This window comes from Lonchura striata, chromosome 3 (genome assembly GCF_046129695.1).
Source record: "Lonchura striata isolate bLonStr1 chromosome 3, bLonStr1.mat, whole genome shotgun sequence".
NCBI lineage: Eukaryota > Metazoa > Chordata > Aves > Passeriformes > Estrildidae > Lonchura > Lonchura striata.
In genome coordinates this window covers 113,013,404-113,030,595 of record NC_134605.1, presented here as the reverse complement: position 1 = coordinate 113,030,595, position 17,192 = coordinate 113,013,404, and the positions used below count along the sequence as shown (strand labels likewise).

The 17,192-nt window shown below is 49.9% G+C and overlaps 1 protein-coding gene across 2 annotated transcripts in view; it reads right to left on the bottom strand.

Annotated features, from left to right (window-relative positions):
* Positions 1-17,192, bottom strand: part of OTOF (otoferlin) — a 121,239-nt gene that overhangs the window by 80,567 nt on the left and 23,480 nt on the right. Inside the window, exons 5-9 of one of the 2 annotated variants that reach the window (XM_077782491.1) lie at positions 12,098-12,309; positions 7,855-7,941; positions 4,170-4,205; positions 1,234-1,269; positions 623-643 (exon numbers count right to left, since the gene is read on the bottom strand). In XM_077782491.1, coding sequence (XP_077638617.1) covers positions 623-643; positions 1,234-1,269; positions 4,170-4,205; positions 7,855-7,941; positions 12,098-12,309 — 392 coding nt within the window. The remainder of the gene's footprint in view (positions 1-622; positions 644-1,233; positions 1,270-4,169; positions 4,206-7,854; positions 7,942-12,097; positions 12,310-17,192) is intronic. The other variant, XM_077782490.1, reaches the window with a different exon arrangement.

Genomic DNA, 17,192 nt, shown 5'->3' with positions numbered 1-17,192 from the left:
TGGGATGGGATGGGATGGGATGGGATGGGATGGGATGGGATGGGATGGGATGGACTGAGGAATGGAAGGAAGGAAAGAAGGAATTGATGGAGGAATGGATAGAAGGAAGGATGGATCCATGGAGAGCTTGGAATAGAGAACAACATGACTCCGGGAGCTCCTGCAGGAGTCCCTGACTGGAAAGGGATTTGTCCCTGCTGGGATTAGGAAGGACAGAGGGAATCCCAGGGGTGGGTGATCCCAGAAAAGCCCTTTCCCTGGATCCAAATCCCAGGGGTGGGTGATCCCAGAAAAGGCTCTTTCCCTGGATCCAAATCCCAGGGGTGGGTGATCCCAGCAAAGTCCCTTTCCCTGGATCCAAATCCCAGGGGTGGGTGATCGCAGCAAAGTCCCTTTCCTTGGATCCAAATCCCAGGGGTGGGTGATCCCAGAAAAGTCCCTTTCCTTGGATCCAAATCCCAGGGGTGGGTGATCCCAGCAAAGTCCCTTTCCCTGGATCCAAATCCCAGGGGTGGGTGATCCCGGAAAAATCCCTTTCCCTGGATCCAAACACCATGCAGGGCCTGCTCCCATCCACGCACACACCATTCCCAAAGGGAAGCAGGGACACCACGTCCCATACCTGGGATCTTCCGGGTCTTCGCTGTTGGGAGGAGACGGAGCCAGGAGGAGGAAAGTGCGGAATTAACAAACATTCCCAACCGGACACGGCCCATGGGAGCAGGACAGGGAGAGGGGCTGATCCTCAAATCCCAGGAATTAACAAACATTCCCAACCGGACACGGCCCATGGGAGCAGGACAGGGAGAGGGGCTGATCCTCAAATCCCAGGAATGGTTTGGGTGGGAGGGGACCTTGAGGATCGTCCCATTCCAATCCTAACGCCTTCCACTATCCCAAGGTGCTCCAGCCTGGCCGTGGACACTCCCAAGGATCCACAGCTTCTCTGGGAATTCCAGCCCAGCCCCTCCCCACCCTCCCAGCCAGGAATTCCTTACCAATATCCCCAAGTTTCCATTTCCCAGTGGGAAGCCATTCCCCGTGTCCTGGCCCTATAATTCCTGGTGTCACAGGATGAGGCTGAGCTGTATCCCAAATCCTGGGATTATGCCGGGATTTGCACCTATCTGTAGGATGGGGGTGCCTGGGATGGGCTGGAATGGAAGCAATCCCCCAAAATGCCAGATCCCACCCCAAAATCTGGGATCCCTCCCACCAGGACATTTTTGGTACCTTGCCACCGCCTTGTATCCATCGTTAAACTTAATCCTGGGTGAGGCACCAGAGAAAAAGAGAGGAAAAAAAATCAAGTTAAATCCCAGGGCCGGAATTCCTGAGGGAGCGGGGACACCCCTTCCCAGGAGGATGGGGCTGTGTCCAAGCTCCAGGGAGGGAATTCCAGCTGTGCCTCCAGCCCAGGGTGTTCCATTCCCCCTATTCCCGGGAAAAACCCGTCTGGAGGCCGGATCTGCGCTTCCGGCGTGAGAAACAGGAGCTGTGTCCAGCACTTCCAGCATTATCCATGGCTCCTGCTCCGTCTGGGAATCTCCTCCCCGGGATAGGCTGGGGGTGGTTTACATTCCCAGAATCCAGGAAAAATCTCCAGGTTCTGAAAGCTCTGCCCTGGGACTGGCAGCAAAAGCTGCTCCGTTGGTTTGAACCTTCTCCTGATTTTCAGCATCCTCAGGATGCAATATTTTTCCAAGGAATTTAATGGCGCATTAAATGATTAGCGTAATTTAATTACGTTTAATTGAGGGGTCGGCAAAAAAGATGGAAAATCTTGACTGGGACTTTTTTTTCCCCAGGATGGAAAAGATCCCAAACTTCCTGTTCATCCTGGTGGTGGCACTGTGACATCCCAAAGATCTGTGCCACGTGGATTTGGGAATTTTGGAGCCTTCTTACCTATTTGGACACGGATTAATTCCCAACTATCCCAAATTGTGGCCATTCCCAGAACTGATCCATGTCCCCAAGAGCCACATCCACACGGGAGTGGGGTTGGGAATGGGATGGGGATGGGAGTGGGGAAAGGGGGTGGGAATGGGAATAGGGATGGGAGTGGGAGTGGGAATGGGGAATGGGGGTGGGAATGGGGATGGGAGTGGGAATGGGAATGGGAATGGGAATGGGAATGGGAATGGGAAATGGGAATGGGAATGGGGATGGGGATGGGGATGGGGATGGGGATGGGGATGGGGATGGGGATGGGGATGGGGGTGGGAATGGGAATGGGAGTGGGAATGGGGATGGGAATGGGGATGGGGATGGGGGTGGGAATGGGAATGGGGATAGGAATGGGGATGGGAATGGGAATGGGAATGGGAATGGGGATGGGAATGAGGGTGGGAATGGGAATGGGGAATGGGGATGGGAATGGGGGTGGGAATGGGAATGGGGATGAGAATGGGGATGGGAATGAGGGTGGGAATGGGAATGGGGATGGGAATGGGAATGGGGGTGGGAATAGCAGTGAGAATGGGGATGGGAGTGGGAATGGGAACAGGGATGGGAACGGGGATGGGAATGGGGATGGGAATGGGGATGGGGGTGGGAATGGGGGTGGGAATAGCAGTGAGAATGGGGATGGGAGTGGGAATGGGAACGGGGATGGGAACGGGAAAGGGGACGGGGACGGGAATGGGATTGGGAATGGGGATGGGAATGGGGATGGGAATACCAGTGAGAATGGGGATTGGAGTGGGAATGGGAACAGGGATGGGAACGGGGATGGGAGTGGGGTATGGGGAATGGGGGTGGGAATGGGAATGGGGATGGGGATAGGAATGGGAACAGGGATGGGAATGGGAACAGGGATGGAAGTGGGAGTGGGAATGGGGGTGGGAATGGGAGTGGGAATGGGTGTGGGGAATGGGTGTGGGAATAAGGATGGGAATGGGGATGGGAATGGGGATGGGAATAGCAGTGAGAATGGGAATGGGAACGGGGATGGGAATAGCAGTGAGAATGGGAATGGGAACGGGAATGGGAACAGGGATGGGAATAGCAGTGAGAATGGGAATGGGAACGGGAATGGGAACGGGGATGGGAATAGCAGTGAGAACGGGAATGGGAACGGGGATGGGAATAGCAGTGAGAATGGGAATGGGAACGGGGATGGGAATGCCGTGGGCAGCCTGTGGGGATTTTCATCCCAACTTCTGCCATGCCTGGCACAGATCCCAGCTTTGGAGCAGGTGCCAGAGGGATAATTAGCGACAGGCAGTCGGACACGGCTCGGATCCGCCGGGACACGGGAGAAAAGCTTCCATCAATAATTCACCGGGAGCAGATTCCTTTCGGCTCCGAGCCCTGTCCTGGCCATGAATATTTCAAGGACAGCCCCTATCGGATGGAGCTTCCTGGGATCTCACTTTCCAGAGGGTTGGGAGCTGGGCTCAGACAGGTTTTTTGGCAATTCCTGAGCTGCCTCTGGAAGTGCCCATCCCTCTTGGCTTTTCCTGGGAATTTAAAGGGTGAGTCTATGTCGGTGAATAAATAATGGGATTGTACAATCCCGGAATGGTTTGGGTAGGAAAGGGCTTTAAAGCTCATCCCATTCCATGGGCAGGGACACCTCCCACTATCCCAGGTTTTCCAGCCTGGCCTTGGACGCTCCCAGGGATCCAGGAGCAGCCACAGCTTTTCTGGGAATTCCATCCCACCCCCTCCCCATCCTCACAGGCAAGAATTCCTTCCCAATATCAAATTTTTTCCAGTTCTTTTCTGTTTTCCTCACTGGAACACAAGTCCAGCTTTTTGAAGGATCCTGCCCTGATTCCAACATCCTCCCGTCTCCTGGGATTTGTTTTTTTAAATCCAGGTTGGATTTTCTTAGCTCTTTATTTCCCCATTCTGGATCCTTCCCTGCGGTTTTGTTTTTCATGGATGTGTCTGGTTTAAGTTCCCAAGGGATCAAGGAGCCAAAGCCATTCCGGGGACGTGGCACATGGGAAGGCTCCACCTCCCATTCCTGGCTCCTTCATCCCTGGATTCTGTGTGGGATGAGCAGATTCCAAACTTGGGATCCCACAGGGAAACACAGAAATGGAATTTAACAGATCCAAGTCTCGGTGTCTGGATTTAAGGAATTTTCTTTGGAAAGCGGAACTTTGTGGGTGGATCAGCTCTGGAAGGAGTGGGGGGGATCTGCTGTGGGAATTTACCTGGAATGCTGATCTTCTTCCGCTTCGTCTCCAAGGCTTGGGAATTTACAGGGAGAGAGGAAATGTGAGGATAAAGGGCTCTTCCATTGTTTTATAAACCAGGAAAAACTTGGGAACACTCCGGCACAGCAAAGCACTCCATGCACGGCTGGAATCCCAGGATCTCCCCATACCACTTCCCGTTGTGTCCACAGGATCCAGGCTTGTCCCAGACTGGATTTTGGGGGATATTTGGCCAATATTACAATTTTTCCAAGCGGTTCCCTCCTGCCTGACCTCCTTTTCCCACTCCCTCCTTTTCTTTGGGATGGATTTGCTCAAATCCCAAAGGAAAAGTGGGAATGGGCGGGTGCTGTACCCTGTGCCAGGATTCCTGGAAGGAGGAAAGGGGAATTCCCAGCCCTTGGAAACCCTCGGGAAGCCCTGCCATCATCCCAGTGATGGAAACCCCTTCCCATCCCTTGGAAATCTGCAGGATTGCTTCATGGGGGGCGGTCCTGTTTGCACAGAAATTCCCCAAATTTGGGGAAATTCCCAAAAGCAGAGACATCCACGTGGATCTGCGGACACGGGAAGGTCGCACGTTCCCTGGGAAAGAGGGAGAGAAGGTGGAGAATTCCCTGTGTTCCCAAAGGACCAGCCTGGATCCAGGAGAAGCTGGATCTGCTTTCCCTGGAATCGGCAGCTCCGCAGGAGAATACCCAAAATCCTTGATGTGGATGCTCTGCTCCATGGGAATGGGACACGGCTGTCCCGGATCTGCTGGAGAGGGATCTTCCTCTGCTTCCAGAGCTGCCAAAGTCCAGGATCTCCAGGCTCAACCCTCTCCAGGATGTCCGTGCCCAAATCCCAGGGGATTCTCCAGGCTGGGAGCGGGGTGGGAGGAAGGCACAACGGGAGAGGGAATGCCTGGGATTGTGGGATTAATCATGGAAAAGATGGAAGTGGAACCAGGTCCCCGTGCCCGGGAACAGATTTTGGATAAGGGATGGAATGCCAGGAAAAAAGAGGGATAGGCTTTAAGCTGCCGAGGGATGGATTCAGATGGGATTTTGGGAAGGAATTCTTCCCTGAGAGGGTGGGGAGGGGGTGGGATGGAATTCCCAGAAAAGCTGTGGCTGCTCCTGGATCCCTGGAAGTGTCCAAGGCCAGGCTGGACATTGGGGTTTGGAGCAGCCTGGGATAGAGGGAAGTGTCGGGATTGGAAAGGGATGAGCTTTAAGGTCCCTTCCCACCCAGAATATTCCATGGTTCCACAATTCCCCGTCTCCAAGGCTGTGGAATGGGCTGGCCCATGGTCCCTGAGGCTGCTGCTGGGACATTCCAGGGACAGGGAATTCCATGCTTTGTTCATCCCACTTTTCCTTGTGCATCCCACTGTCCTTTTCCGCCCCCATCTCGGCACACAAACCTTCCGTTCATGTGGAAAACAGGGAATCCAAAGGGATCCCTGGGCTGGAGGAAGGACAGTGGGAATGGGATTGGGAATGGGATTGGGAATGAGGATGAGGAAGGCTGAGACAGGGCCCAGCAGGACTCCTCCTCATCCCACTGAATTTCCTGGCATGCAGGTCTGGAAACACCAAAATTCCTATTTTTATTCTTCCGATCCATATTTTTCCCATTTCTGGGATCTGTAAGTGATGGAGAAGGAAAGGCCTTCCAAAGGAGCTGGGGCATTTTTGTTCCCAAAGGAATTTTAGCCAAAACCCTTCCCTGAATTCCAAAGGATGGTTCATATCCAAGCGCCTTTGGATTCTTCCCAAAAGCTGGATTATGGAACCTATTACCTTTCTTTTCTTTTATTCCCACTTTTTTTTGGGGATTCCTGGTAAATCCCAGCACGTGTTTGCTACAGCCCAAACCAGGCATTCCTTGGAGCAAAATCCTCCAGGAATTCTCAGTGAAAACAGGGATAAAACCCCGTGGATGCCCCCCTGAGACCTGGGAATTGTTTGGGATGGGGGATAAACCTTTCCCATCCCAGGGAATTCCCTGTCTTTCCGGTATTCCCTGCACCATCCCCTTCCTGCTGCTTGTATGGATACCTCTATTCCTGAAATAGGGGATTTATCCCTAAAAACCTCGTTTAAATGGCTCGGCTTTGGGAATCTCCCTCTCCCAACTTCATCCTGGCTCATCCCTGAATTCCATGAGGAAAGGCTGGGGGAATTCCTGCCCCTCCCAGCCAGGATCGATCCAGCCTGACCGGGAATGCTGGGATGGATGATCCGGGATGATCCCGGACTCTGCCCTGATAGCCAACGGAATCCATGGCCCAGCCAGGGAAAAGGCAGGATGGGATAATGGGATAATGGGATAATGGGATTCTGGGATAATGGGATAATTAATGGGATAATGGGGTTATGGGGTTATGGGATAATGGTATTATGGGATTACGGGATCATGGGATAATGGGGTTATGGGATTATGGGATAATGGGATAATGGGATAATGGGATCCATAGGATCCATGGGATAATGGGATCCATGGGATGGGATAATGGGATGGGGTCCGTGGGATGGGGTCCATGGGATGGGATGGGATAATGGGATTCTGGGATAATGGGATAATGGGATAATGGGATTCTGGGAATCTGGGATTCTGGGATAATGGGATAATGGGATAATGGGATAATGGGATAACGGGATAACGGGATAACGGGATAACGGGATAATGAGATTATGGGATTCTGGGATAATGGGATAATGGGATAATGGGATAATGGGATAATGGGATAATGGGATCCATGGGATTATGTGATTATGTGATTATGAGATTATGAGATTATGGGATTATGGGATTATGGGATTATGGGATTATGGGATTATGGGATTATGGGATGGGATCCTTGGGATGGGATCCATGGGATGGGATCCTTGGGATGGGATCCATGGGATGGGATCCATGGGATGGGATAGGATGGGATAATGAGATGGGGTCCATGGATGGGATAATGGGATGGGATAGGATTGGATAATGGGATAGGGATGGGATTCATGGGATGGGATGGGATCCATGGAATGGGATCCATGGGATGGGATAATGGGATGAGATGAGGTCCATGGGATGGGGTCCATGGGATAATAGGATGGAGATGGGATATTGGGATGTGATGGAGATAGCATGGAGACGGGATATTTTCCATTGGAAGGGACCCACAGGGATCACCTGGTCCAACTCCACCCTATCCAGGGCAGAGCCAGGGTCAAATCCTGTTACAATGAGCCCCTCACGTCCTTCCTGCCATCCCTTATCCCACAGGAATTCAGGAGCTTTTCCCAAAATCCTCCTTCCTGTGGCCGAGCTCCTCCTGGGACGATCCTCGGGATTTTACCTGAAATTCCCTTCCTTTGGCTCCTTCCAAAAACTCTTTTGCCACTCCGAGAAAAACCACAGCAAACAAACTTCCATGCACACGCAGGGAGCTCATTCCCGTGGGAATGGCTGATCCCGGGATCTGGGAACAGGACATGGAGACAGAAGGGCACCTCAAAAGCACAGCAGTGTCCCAGCCCGTATCCCGATCTCCACCCGGAATCCCATTCCAAGGCTGCTTTTCTGCCTGTTCCATCACTTCTCCTCCCCACCAGCAGCCCAGGAATGGGAACTCGGGGACAATTCCTGTGGGAAATCCATCGGGAAAAGGCACGGAGCAGCAGAGCACTGCAGAGCCTCTCCCTACCTCGTGTCCAGGGATCCCTGGCTCAGGGAATCCCCCTCTCCCAGGAGCTCATCCTCGCTGTGGAAATACAGCTCGTCCTCTTCCATCCTGGTGGGAACACCGCAAACATCAGCCCGGCCCTTCCCGGGATTCAGCATTCCAAAATCGTGGAATCACTTTGGGTTGGGAAAGCTCTCCGAGTCCTACCACACCCAGCACTGCCCAGGCCACTGCTGATCCATGGGACACATCCACAGGGATTTGAAATGCCACCAGGGATGGGGGCTCCAGCCCTTTCCTGGAAGGAATTGTTCCCAGGATCCAACCTGGAGCCCCCGCCCAGGACACGCTCTGCACATCCCACGCTCGGCAATTCCACAACTCTTCCTAAAATGGGGCAGCCACGGCTCCTCCGGAAATTCCAGCCCAGACCCTGCCCGCCCTCCCAGCCAGGAATTCCTGCCCAAGACCCCAAAATCCCACCCCAAGCTCCCCTTTCCCACTGGAAGCCATTCCCTGGCTCCTGGCGCTCCAGCCCTTCCCCAAATTCCAGCTCTCCCGGAGCCCCTTTGGCATCAGGAAGGGGCTCTGAGCTCTCCCTGCATCCCTAATTTTCTAATTTTAGAGCAGCATCCCACAAGATTCCCACAGAAAACCCATCCCGGAGCCATCCCAGCAGTATCCCCCAATTCCCTGGAATCCCAGACCGGTTTAAGTGGGAAGTGACCTTAAATCCCATCCAGTCCCACCCCTGCCAGGGGCAGGGACACTTTCCAATATCCCAGGTTGCTCCAAACTCCATCCAACCTTCGCTTGGACACTTCCATGAGGGATTGGAGCATCCATCGTGCTCCCTGCATCCCGAAATTCCAGTGGCACAGGCAGGACTCGGATATCCCATCCCAGCCAGCCTTATCCCTGTCCTGGTTTGCAAGATTTGTGTTTTCTATATTTTCATCTCTCAGGGGTGGGACAGTTCTCTTCTGTTCATTTTTTTTTATCTCTTCCACAACCCATCCTCCCTCCAGGAGATCTCTTATGTTAATGGGCCATAATTATTAATTATCTTCTGTTCATGGGTTATTAATTATTAATTATCTTCTGTTCATGGGTCACTGAGTGTCCCTGCATGGCTGAGAAAATTCCATCATCCCACTGGGAGATGCTCTGCCCAGGGGAGGAGCCAAGCAATTCCTACTTGGACACAATCTGAGATTTTGGGATACCACAGCAGCCTTCACCCCTGCATTCCCAGAGGAGCAGCTTCCTTCCCCCTGCATTCCCAGAGGAGCAGCTTTATCCCCCTGCATTCCCAGAGGAGCAGCTTCCTTCCCCCTGCATTCCCAGAGGAGCAGCTTCCTTCCCCCTGCATTCCCAGAGGAGCAGCTTCCTTCCCCTGCATTCCCAGAGGAGCAGCTTTATCCCCCTGCATTCCCAGAGGAGCAGCTTCCTTCCCCCTGCATTCCCAGAGGAGCAGCTTCCTTCCCCCTGCATTCCCAGAGGAGCAGCTTCCTTCCCCCTGCATTCCCAGAGGAGCAGCTTTCTCCCCCCTGCATTCCCAGAGGAGCAGCTTCCTTCCCCCTGCATTCCCAGAGGAGCAGCTTCCTTCCCCCTGCATTCCCAGAGGAGCAGCTTCCTTCCCCCTGCATTCCCAGAGGAGCAGCTTCCTTCCCCTGCATTCCCAGAGGAGCAGCTTTATCCCCCTGCATTCCCAGAGGAGCAGCTTCCTTCCCCCTGCATTCCCAGAGGAGCAGCTTTATCCCCCTGCATTCCCAGAGGAGCAGCTTCCTTCCCCTGCATTCCCAGAGGAGCAGCTTTATCCCCCTGCATTCCCAGAGGAGCAGCTTCCTTCCCCCTGCATTCCCAGAGGAACCCAGGCCCATCTCCCCCAGCCCTGGAGCTCCAAGGAAAACTCCCCCCTTGTGCAGATCCTGCTCCAGCAGAAGCACAGCTGGCACTGCAGGAGGGCTGAGCCCCCCTGGGATGGGGCTGAGCCACTCCCTGACCCACAGGGGACAGGGCTGCTCTGACCCTGCCAGGGTTGGTTTTGTCTGTTTGTACTAGTGCATTTGTACTTTTAATTTTCCTAATAATTAACTCTTACACCTGCTCCTCTATCTTTGCCTGAAAGCCCCTTAATTTCAAAATTATAATAATTCAGAGGGAGGGAATTTTTACGTTTTCCATTTCAGGGGAGGCTCCTGCCTTCCTCAGCAGACGCCTGGTTTTCCAAACCCTGACACCTCCTCTTCCAGCTGTGCCATTCCCGGCTCCCTGCCCGGCATCCGCCTTTTCAATCCATCGCCACATTCCCGCTCAGCCTCGTCCCGGCTCGCTGAGCCGGGAAATGAAATGATGCCACACTTAAATTTGCTTGAAATTTCCCTGGATTCAGCCCAGTTCCCACAATTAATAAACTGCCTGGGAGGGATGCGAGCAATTAGCGAGATATTCCCCGATCCGTGGGGGGAAAAGCTGTTTTTCCCCTTTTTTTGGCCGCGATAAAGTGCTAATCCCAGATGGAATGTGGTCCAAAATGGGATTCCCCCCAAGCGGGGGAAGTGGGATGGGAAGAGCAGCTGAGTCACAGCTCCAGGCTGGGCTCCCGTGGATTTGGGATTTGGCAGCGCTGGGGGAATGTTTGGACTCGGTGCTCTCAGAGGGATTTTCCAGCCGGAAGCGTTCTGATATTCCGTGATTTGGGAATATGGGGACTGCCCTCCCTTGTCCCTCACCATGGAAGTGGTGGATCCGTGAGGAGCAGACAGGGAATGTTCCCAAGGGAGCTGTGGGTGACACCAGGACCTGGCTCCGCCTTCACCATCCACCCCTCCCACTTCCAGAGTCTCCCTTCCATCTCCATCTCATTCCTGAAGAATTCCAGCATCTTCAGGGCTTTGATGTCCCCCCTATTCCACCTATTCCCTTTTCCAATGGATTCAAGAGCTCCCGGAATGGGAACCCATGGACAAAGCCGCCCCCGGATAGCACAACTCCAAAAACTGTGGGAAGTTGTCTGAAAAGCCCCCTTAGCATTCCACGAATCCCCTCTTGGCTGCAAATTCTGGATTTACAGAATCCCAGAAGTTGGAAAGTCCCTCCAGGATTACTGACCCCCACCTTGTCACCAGCCCAGAGCGCTCCGTGCCACGTCCAGGAATTCCTTGGACACCTCCAGGGATGGGCACTCCACCGCCATCCAAGGATCGTGCCCTGAGTATCCACAGGATCCCGGAGAACTGGTCCCAGCTCGGACTCCATCCCAGTGGAGTCACCTGCAGCATTCCCAGTCAATCCCATTGGGCTGGGATTGCAACTGCTTCCAGCAGCTTTCTGTCAAGGAATGTCGGGATTCCACCCCTGGGGTTGTTCCCATCCAGGGACGAAGCCCAGGAGCCCACAAAGACACCCAAGGAAAGCTACGGATCCCGAAATGAATGGAAAACCAGAACTTCCCTTGGAAGAACTGGAGGTGTCCCAGCTGGAATTCCTCAGGAATTCCCAGCAGGAATCACCTGGCGTGGGATTCCGCTTGTCCTAGGGAGTGACTGAGATCCCAACGGCTGCCTTGGGGCCACCTCAATCCTAGGAGAACCATGCGCTCCATGGACACCTGAGATTCCACCATGTTCTCCATGGACATCTGAGATTCCGCCTGGATCGAAATCCCACCAGTGAGGCCTGACCCCCATCCAGACCTTTCATCCCCTCGGGATCAGGATGGAATGACACTTTCTCTCCAAACTCTTCAATCCTGGAAGTTCAGCTCTGTCCCGGAGCACCAGAACCTGCTGGAGGTCATGTGGATCCCACCCTCACCTGGAGCTGTTCCATGGATCCACCAGTGAGCCCTGACCTCCATTCCAGACCTTTTGGGATGAGGATGGAATGGTGCTTCCTGTCCAAGTGCTACAATCCTGGAAGCTCAGCTCTTTCCCGGACCACCAGAACCTGCTGGAGGCCACCTGGATCCCACCCTCACCTGGAGCTCTTCCATGGATCCACCAGTGAGCCCTGACCTACCTCCAGACCTTTTGGGATGAGGATGGAATGGTGCTTCCTGTCCAAGTGCTACAATCCTGGAAGCTCAGCTCTTTCCCGGACCACCAGGACCTGCTGGAGGCCACCTGGACCCCACCCTCACCTGGAGCTGTTCCACGGATCCTCTAAGGGCAGGAGATGCCCCTTGGAGCAGCTGCCCTTCCCCGGCAGCCCAAGCCCTCCCGCTCCGCCCGCAATCCAAGACCTCCGCGTCCCGTTGTACCTCCTGAAGCTCCTCTCCGAGGACTGCTGGTTGGATTTCCCGGGAGGGACCTCGGAGCCGTGCCGGTGGCCGGGCAGGAGGCTGTGGGTCTCCAAGGAACACCTCCCGCCGCCCTCCGAGGGCACGCCGGGTGTCTCCAGGAATTCCTTGTCATTCCAGGTGCCCGCCGCCCCATCCAGAGCCTGGTAGCGGATCTCTATGGAGATGCTGGTCTGCAAGACAGGGAGATGCCGTCAGCGCCTCCGGAATATCCCGGGAAATCCAAACAGCGGGAAGAGCGTCGGCCGTTGGGTGTTCCCGCCTCGCTCATCCCAAAGTTCCTCCGTTCCCGGATGAGGATTCTTTGCTCCTTTTCTTCTGCCAAGGTCGGGATTAAATGGGGGATGGAATTTCGTGCTGGAACTCAGATTTTATCAGTTTTTACCTATCTATTTCTGATGTTTATCCGTTTTTATCTCTGACGTTTATCAGTTTTTATCTCAGACATTAATCCATTTTTATCTTTGACGTTTATCAGTTTTTAACTCAGATGTTTATCAGTTTTTATATGTCTCTGACGTTTATCAGTTTTTATCTCAGATGTTTATCAGTTTTTACCTCGGATGTTTATCAGTTTTTTTCTATCTCATACGTTTATCAGTTTTTATCTATCTCAGATAATTATCAGTTTTTATCTCAGACGTTTATCAGTTTATATCCCTGACGTTTATCAGTTTTTATCTCAGACGTTTATCAGTTTCTCTCCGTGACGTTTATCAGTTTTTATCTCAGATATTTATCAGTTTTATCTCTGATTTTTATCCGTTTCTCTCCCTGACCTTTATCCGCTTTATCTCTGAATTTTATCAGTTTCTCTCCCTGATGTTTTTCAGTTTTATCTCAGATATTTATCAGTTTTTATCTCTGACTTTTCTCAGTTTCTCTCCTTGACGTTTATTAGTTTTATCTCTGACTTTTATCAGTGTCTATCCCTGACGTTTATCAGTTTTATCTCAGATATTTATCAGTTTTATCTCAGACTTTTATCAGTTTCTCTCCCTGACATTTATCAATTTCTCTCCCTGCCGTTTATCAGTTTTTATCTCAGACATTTATCATTTTTTATCTCTGATGTTTATCAGTTTCTCTCCCTGCCGTTTATCAGCTTTATCTCTGACGTTTATCAGTGTCTATCCCTGCCGTTTATCAGTTTTTATCTCAGATATTTATCAGTTTTATCTCAGACGTTTATCAGTTTCTCTCCCTGCCGTTTATCAGTTTTATCTCTGACATTTAACATTTTTATCTCAGAAGTTTCTCAGTTTCTCTCCTGCCGTTTATAAATGTTTATCTCAGACTTTTCTCAGTTTCTCTCCTGCCATTTATAAATGTTTATCTCAGACTTTTCTCAGTTTCTCTCCTGCCGTTTATAAATGTTTATCTCAGACTTTTCTCAGTTTCTCTCCCTGACATTTAGAAATGTTTATCTCAGACTTTTCTCAGTTTCTCTCCCTGACATTTATAAATGTTTATCTCAGACTTTTCTCAGTTTCTCTCCTGCCGTTTATAAATGTTTATCTCAGACTTTTCTCAGTTTCTCTCCTGCCGTTTATAAATGTTTATCTCAGACTTTTCTCAGTTTCTCTCCCTGACATTTAGAAATGTTTATCTCAGAAGTTTCTCAGTTTCTCCCTGACATTTAGAAATGTTTATCTCAGAAGTTTCTCAGTTTCTCTCCTGCCGTTTATAAATGTTTATCTCTGGTGTTTCTCTCGTCCATCCCAGCTCACAACCCCCGAGTTCTGCAGCCCTTCAACACACAAACCCCGAGCCCGTCTCCCTCCCCAGGGCCCTGTAGGGATAAAATGTCCAGGCAGGGAACGAACCTGAATTCCTTCGGTTTTCACCCAAAACCAATCGCGGGAACGACACCTGAATTCCTTCGGTTTTCACCCAAAACCAATCGTGGGAACGACACCTGAATTCCTTCGGCTTTAACCCAAAACCAGTCGCGGGAACGACACCTGAATTGCTCCGGTTTTAACCCAAAACCGATCGCGGGAACGACACCCGAATTCCTTCGGTTTTAACCCAAAACCAATCGCGGGAACGACACCTGAATTCCTTCGGTTTTAACCCAAAACCGATCACGTGAACGACACCTGAATTATTTAGGTTTTAACCCAAAACCAATCGCGGGAACAACACCCGAATTCCTTCGGTTTTAACCCAAAACCGATCGCGGGAACGACACCTGAATTCCTTCGGTTTTAACCCAAAACCAATCGCGGGAACGACACCTGAATTCTTTAGGTTTTAACCCAAAACCAATCGCGGGAACGACACCTGAATTCCTTCGGTTTTAACCCAAAACCAATCGCGGGAACGACACCTGAATTCCTTCGGTTTTCACCCAAAACCAATCGCGGGAACGACACCTGAATTCCTTCGGTTTTCACCCAAAACCAATCGCGGGAACGACACCCGAATTCCTCCGGTTTTAACCCAAAACCAATCGCGGGAACGACACCTGAATTCTTTCGGTTTTCACCCAAAACCAATCGCGGGAACGACACCCGAATTCCTCCGGTTTTAACCCAAAACCAATCGCGGGAACGACACCTGAATTCTTTCGGTTTTCACCCAAAACCAATCGCGGGAGCGACACCTGAATTCTTTAGGTTTTAACCCAAAACCAATCGCGGGAACGACACCTGAATTCCTTCGGTTTTAACCCAAAACCGATCGCGGGAACGACACCTGAATTCCTTCGGTTTTAACCCAAAACCGATCGCCCATGCCCGCAGTGCAGGGCTTCCATCCAATCACACAAAACCACCCAAACCATGGCAGAGAAGGGAAGAAGGTGAAGAAGAAGAAGATGAAGGTGAAGAAGAAGAAGAAGAAGAAGAAGAAGAAGAAGAAGAAGAAGGTGAAGAAGAAGACAAAGGTGAAGAAGACAAAGAAGAAAAAGTGAAGAAGAAGAAGAAAAAAGTGAAGAAGGTGAAGAAAAAGGTGGGGAAGGTGAAGAAAAATGTGAGGAAGGTGAAGAAGGAGGAGGTGAAGAAGATGAAGAAAGTTAAGAAGATTAAGAAGAACGAGAAAAAGAAGGAGGAGAAGAAGGAGAAGGAGAAGGAAACGAAGGAGAAGGAGGAGGAGGAGAAGAAGAAGGAGAAGGAGAAGAAGAAGGAGAAGAAGGTGAAGAAGAATATGAATGAAGAAGGTGAAGAAGGTGGAGAAGGTGAAGGAGGAGAAGGAGGAGAAGGAGGAGAAGGAGGAGAAGGAGGAGGAGGAGAAGAATATTAATGAAGGTGAAGAAGAATGAGGTGAAGAAGAAGAAGGTGAAGAAGGTGAAGAAGGAGAAGGAGGAGGAGAAGAAGGAGAAGGTGAAGAAGGTGAAGGTGAAGAAGATGAAGAAGAAAGTGAAGAAGAAGGTGAAGAAGAATATGAATGAAGAAGGTGAAGAAGATTAAGACGAAGAAGAAGAAGAAGAAGAAGATGGAGAAGGTGAAGGAGGAGAAGGAGGAGGAGGAGGAGAATATAAATGAAGAAGGTGAAGAAGAATGAGGTGAAGAATAAGAAGGTGAAGAAGATCAAGATGAAGGTGAAGAAGAAGGTGAATGAAGAAGATGAAGAAGGTGAAGAAGGTGAAGAAGGTGAAGGAGAAGAAGGAGAAGAAGGAGAAGGAGAAGGAGAAGGAGAAGGAGAAGGAGAAGGAGAAGGAGAAGGAGAAGGAGAAGGAGAAGGAGAAGGAGAAGGAGAAGGAGAAGGAGAAGGAGAAGGAGAAGGAGAAGGAGAAGGAGAAGGAGAAGGAGAAGAAGGTGAAGAAGGTGAAGAAGGTGAAGAAGAAAAGGAAGGTGAAGAAGAAGGTGAAAAAGGATATGAATGAAGAAGGTGAAGAATAATGAGGTGAAGAAGAAGAAGGTGAAAAAGGTGAAGAAGGTGAAGGAGAAGAAGCAGAAGAAGGTGAAGAAGGAGAAGAGGGAGAAGAGGGAGAAGAAGGAGTTAAAGAAGAAGGTGAAGAAGGTGAAGAAGATGGTGAAGAAGAATGAGGTGAAGAAGAAGAAGGTGAAGAAGGTGAAGATGAAGAAGGTGAAGAAGATTAAGATGAAGAATATGAAGAAGGTGAAGAAGAAGGTGAAGAAGAATGAGGTGAAGAAGGTGAAGAAGAAGAAGGTGAAGAAGAAAAAGAAGATTAAGATGAAGAAGAAGGTGAAGAAGATTAAGATGAAGAACATGAAGAAGCTGAAGAAGAAGTTGAACATTTTCTCCCTACAATTTCTTTGCTCTCTCTAGAAGTTTTCCTTTTTCTCCTTAAAATATTCCTTTCTCCCTAAAATATTTCCTCGTTTTCTCCCTGAAATCTTTCTTTTTTTCTCCCTAAAATATTTCCTTTCTTTTTTCCTTAAAATCTTTTTTCTCCCTAAAATATTTCCTTTTTTTCCTCCCTAAAATATTTCATTTTTTTCTCCCTGAAATCTTTCGGTTTTTCCCTTAAAATCCTTTTTTCTCCCCAAATTATCTCCTTTATTCTCCTTGAAATCTTATTCTCTCCATAAAATCTTTCCTTTTTCTCTCCCTAAAATATTTCCTTTTTTTCTCCCTAAAATCCTTTTCCCCCCTAAAATCTTTCATTTTTTCACCTTAAAATATTTTTTCTCCCTAAAATCTTTCCTTTTTTCTCCTTAATGTCTTTATTCTCCCTAAATCATTTCCTTTTTTCTCCCTAAATCATTTCCTTTTTTCTCCCTAAAACATTTCCTTTTTTTCTCCCTAAAATCTTCTATTTTTTCACCTTAAAATATTCCCCCCCCAAATATTTCCTTTTTTCTCCCTAAAATCAATTTCCTCCCTAAAATATTTCATTTTTTCCTCCTTAAATTCTATTTTTCCTCCCTAAAACATTTCCTTTTTTTCTCCCTAAAACATTTCTCTTTATTCCCCTAAAATCTTCTATTTTTTCACCTTAAAATATTTCCCCCCAAAATATTTCCTTTTTTCTCCCTAAAATCAATTTCCTCCCTAAAATATTTCATTTTTTTCCTCCTTAAAATCTTTTTTTCCTCCCTAAAATATTTCCTTTTTTTCTCCCTAAAACCTTCCCCTGCATCCCAAA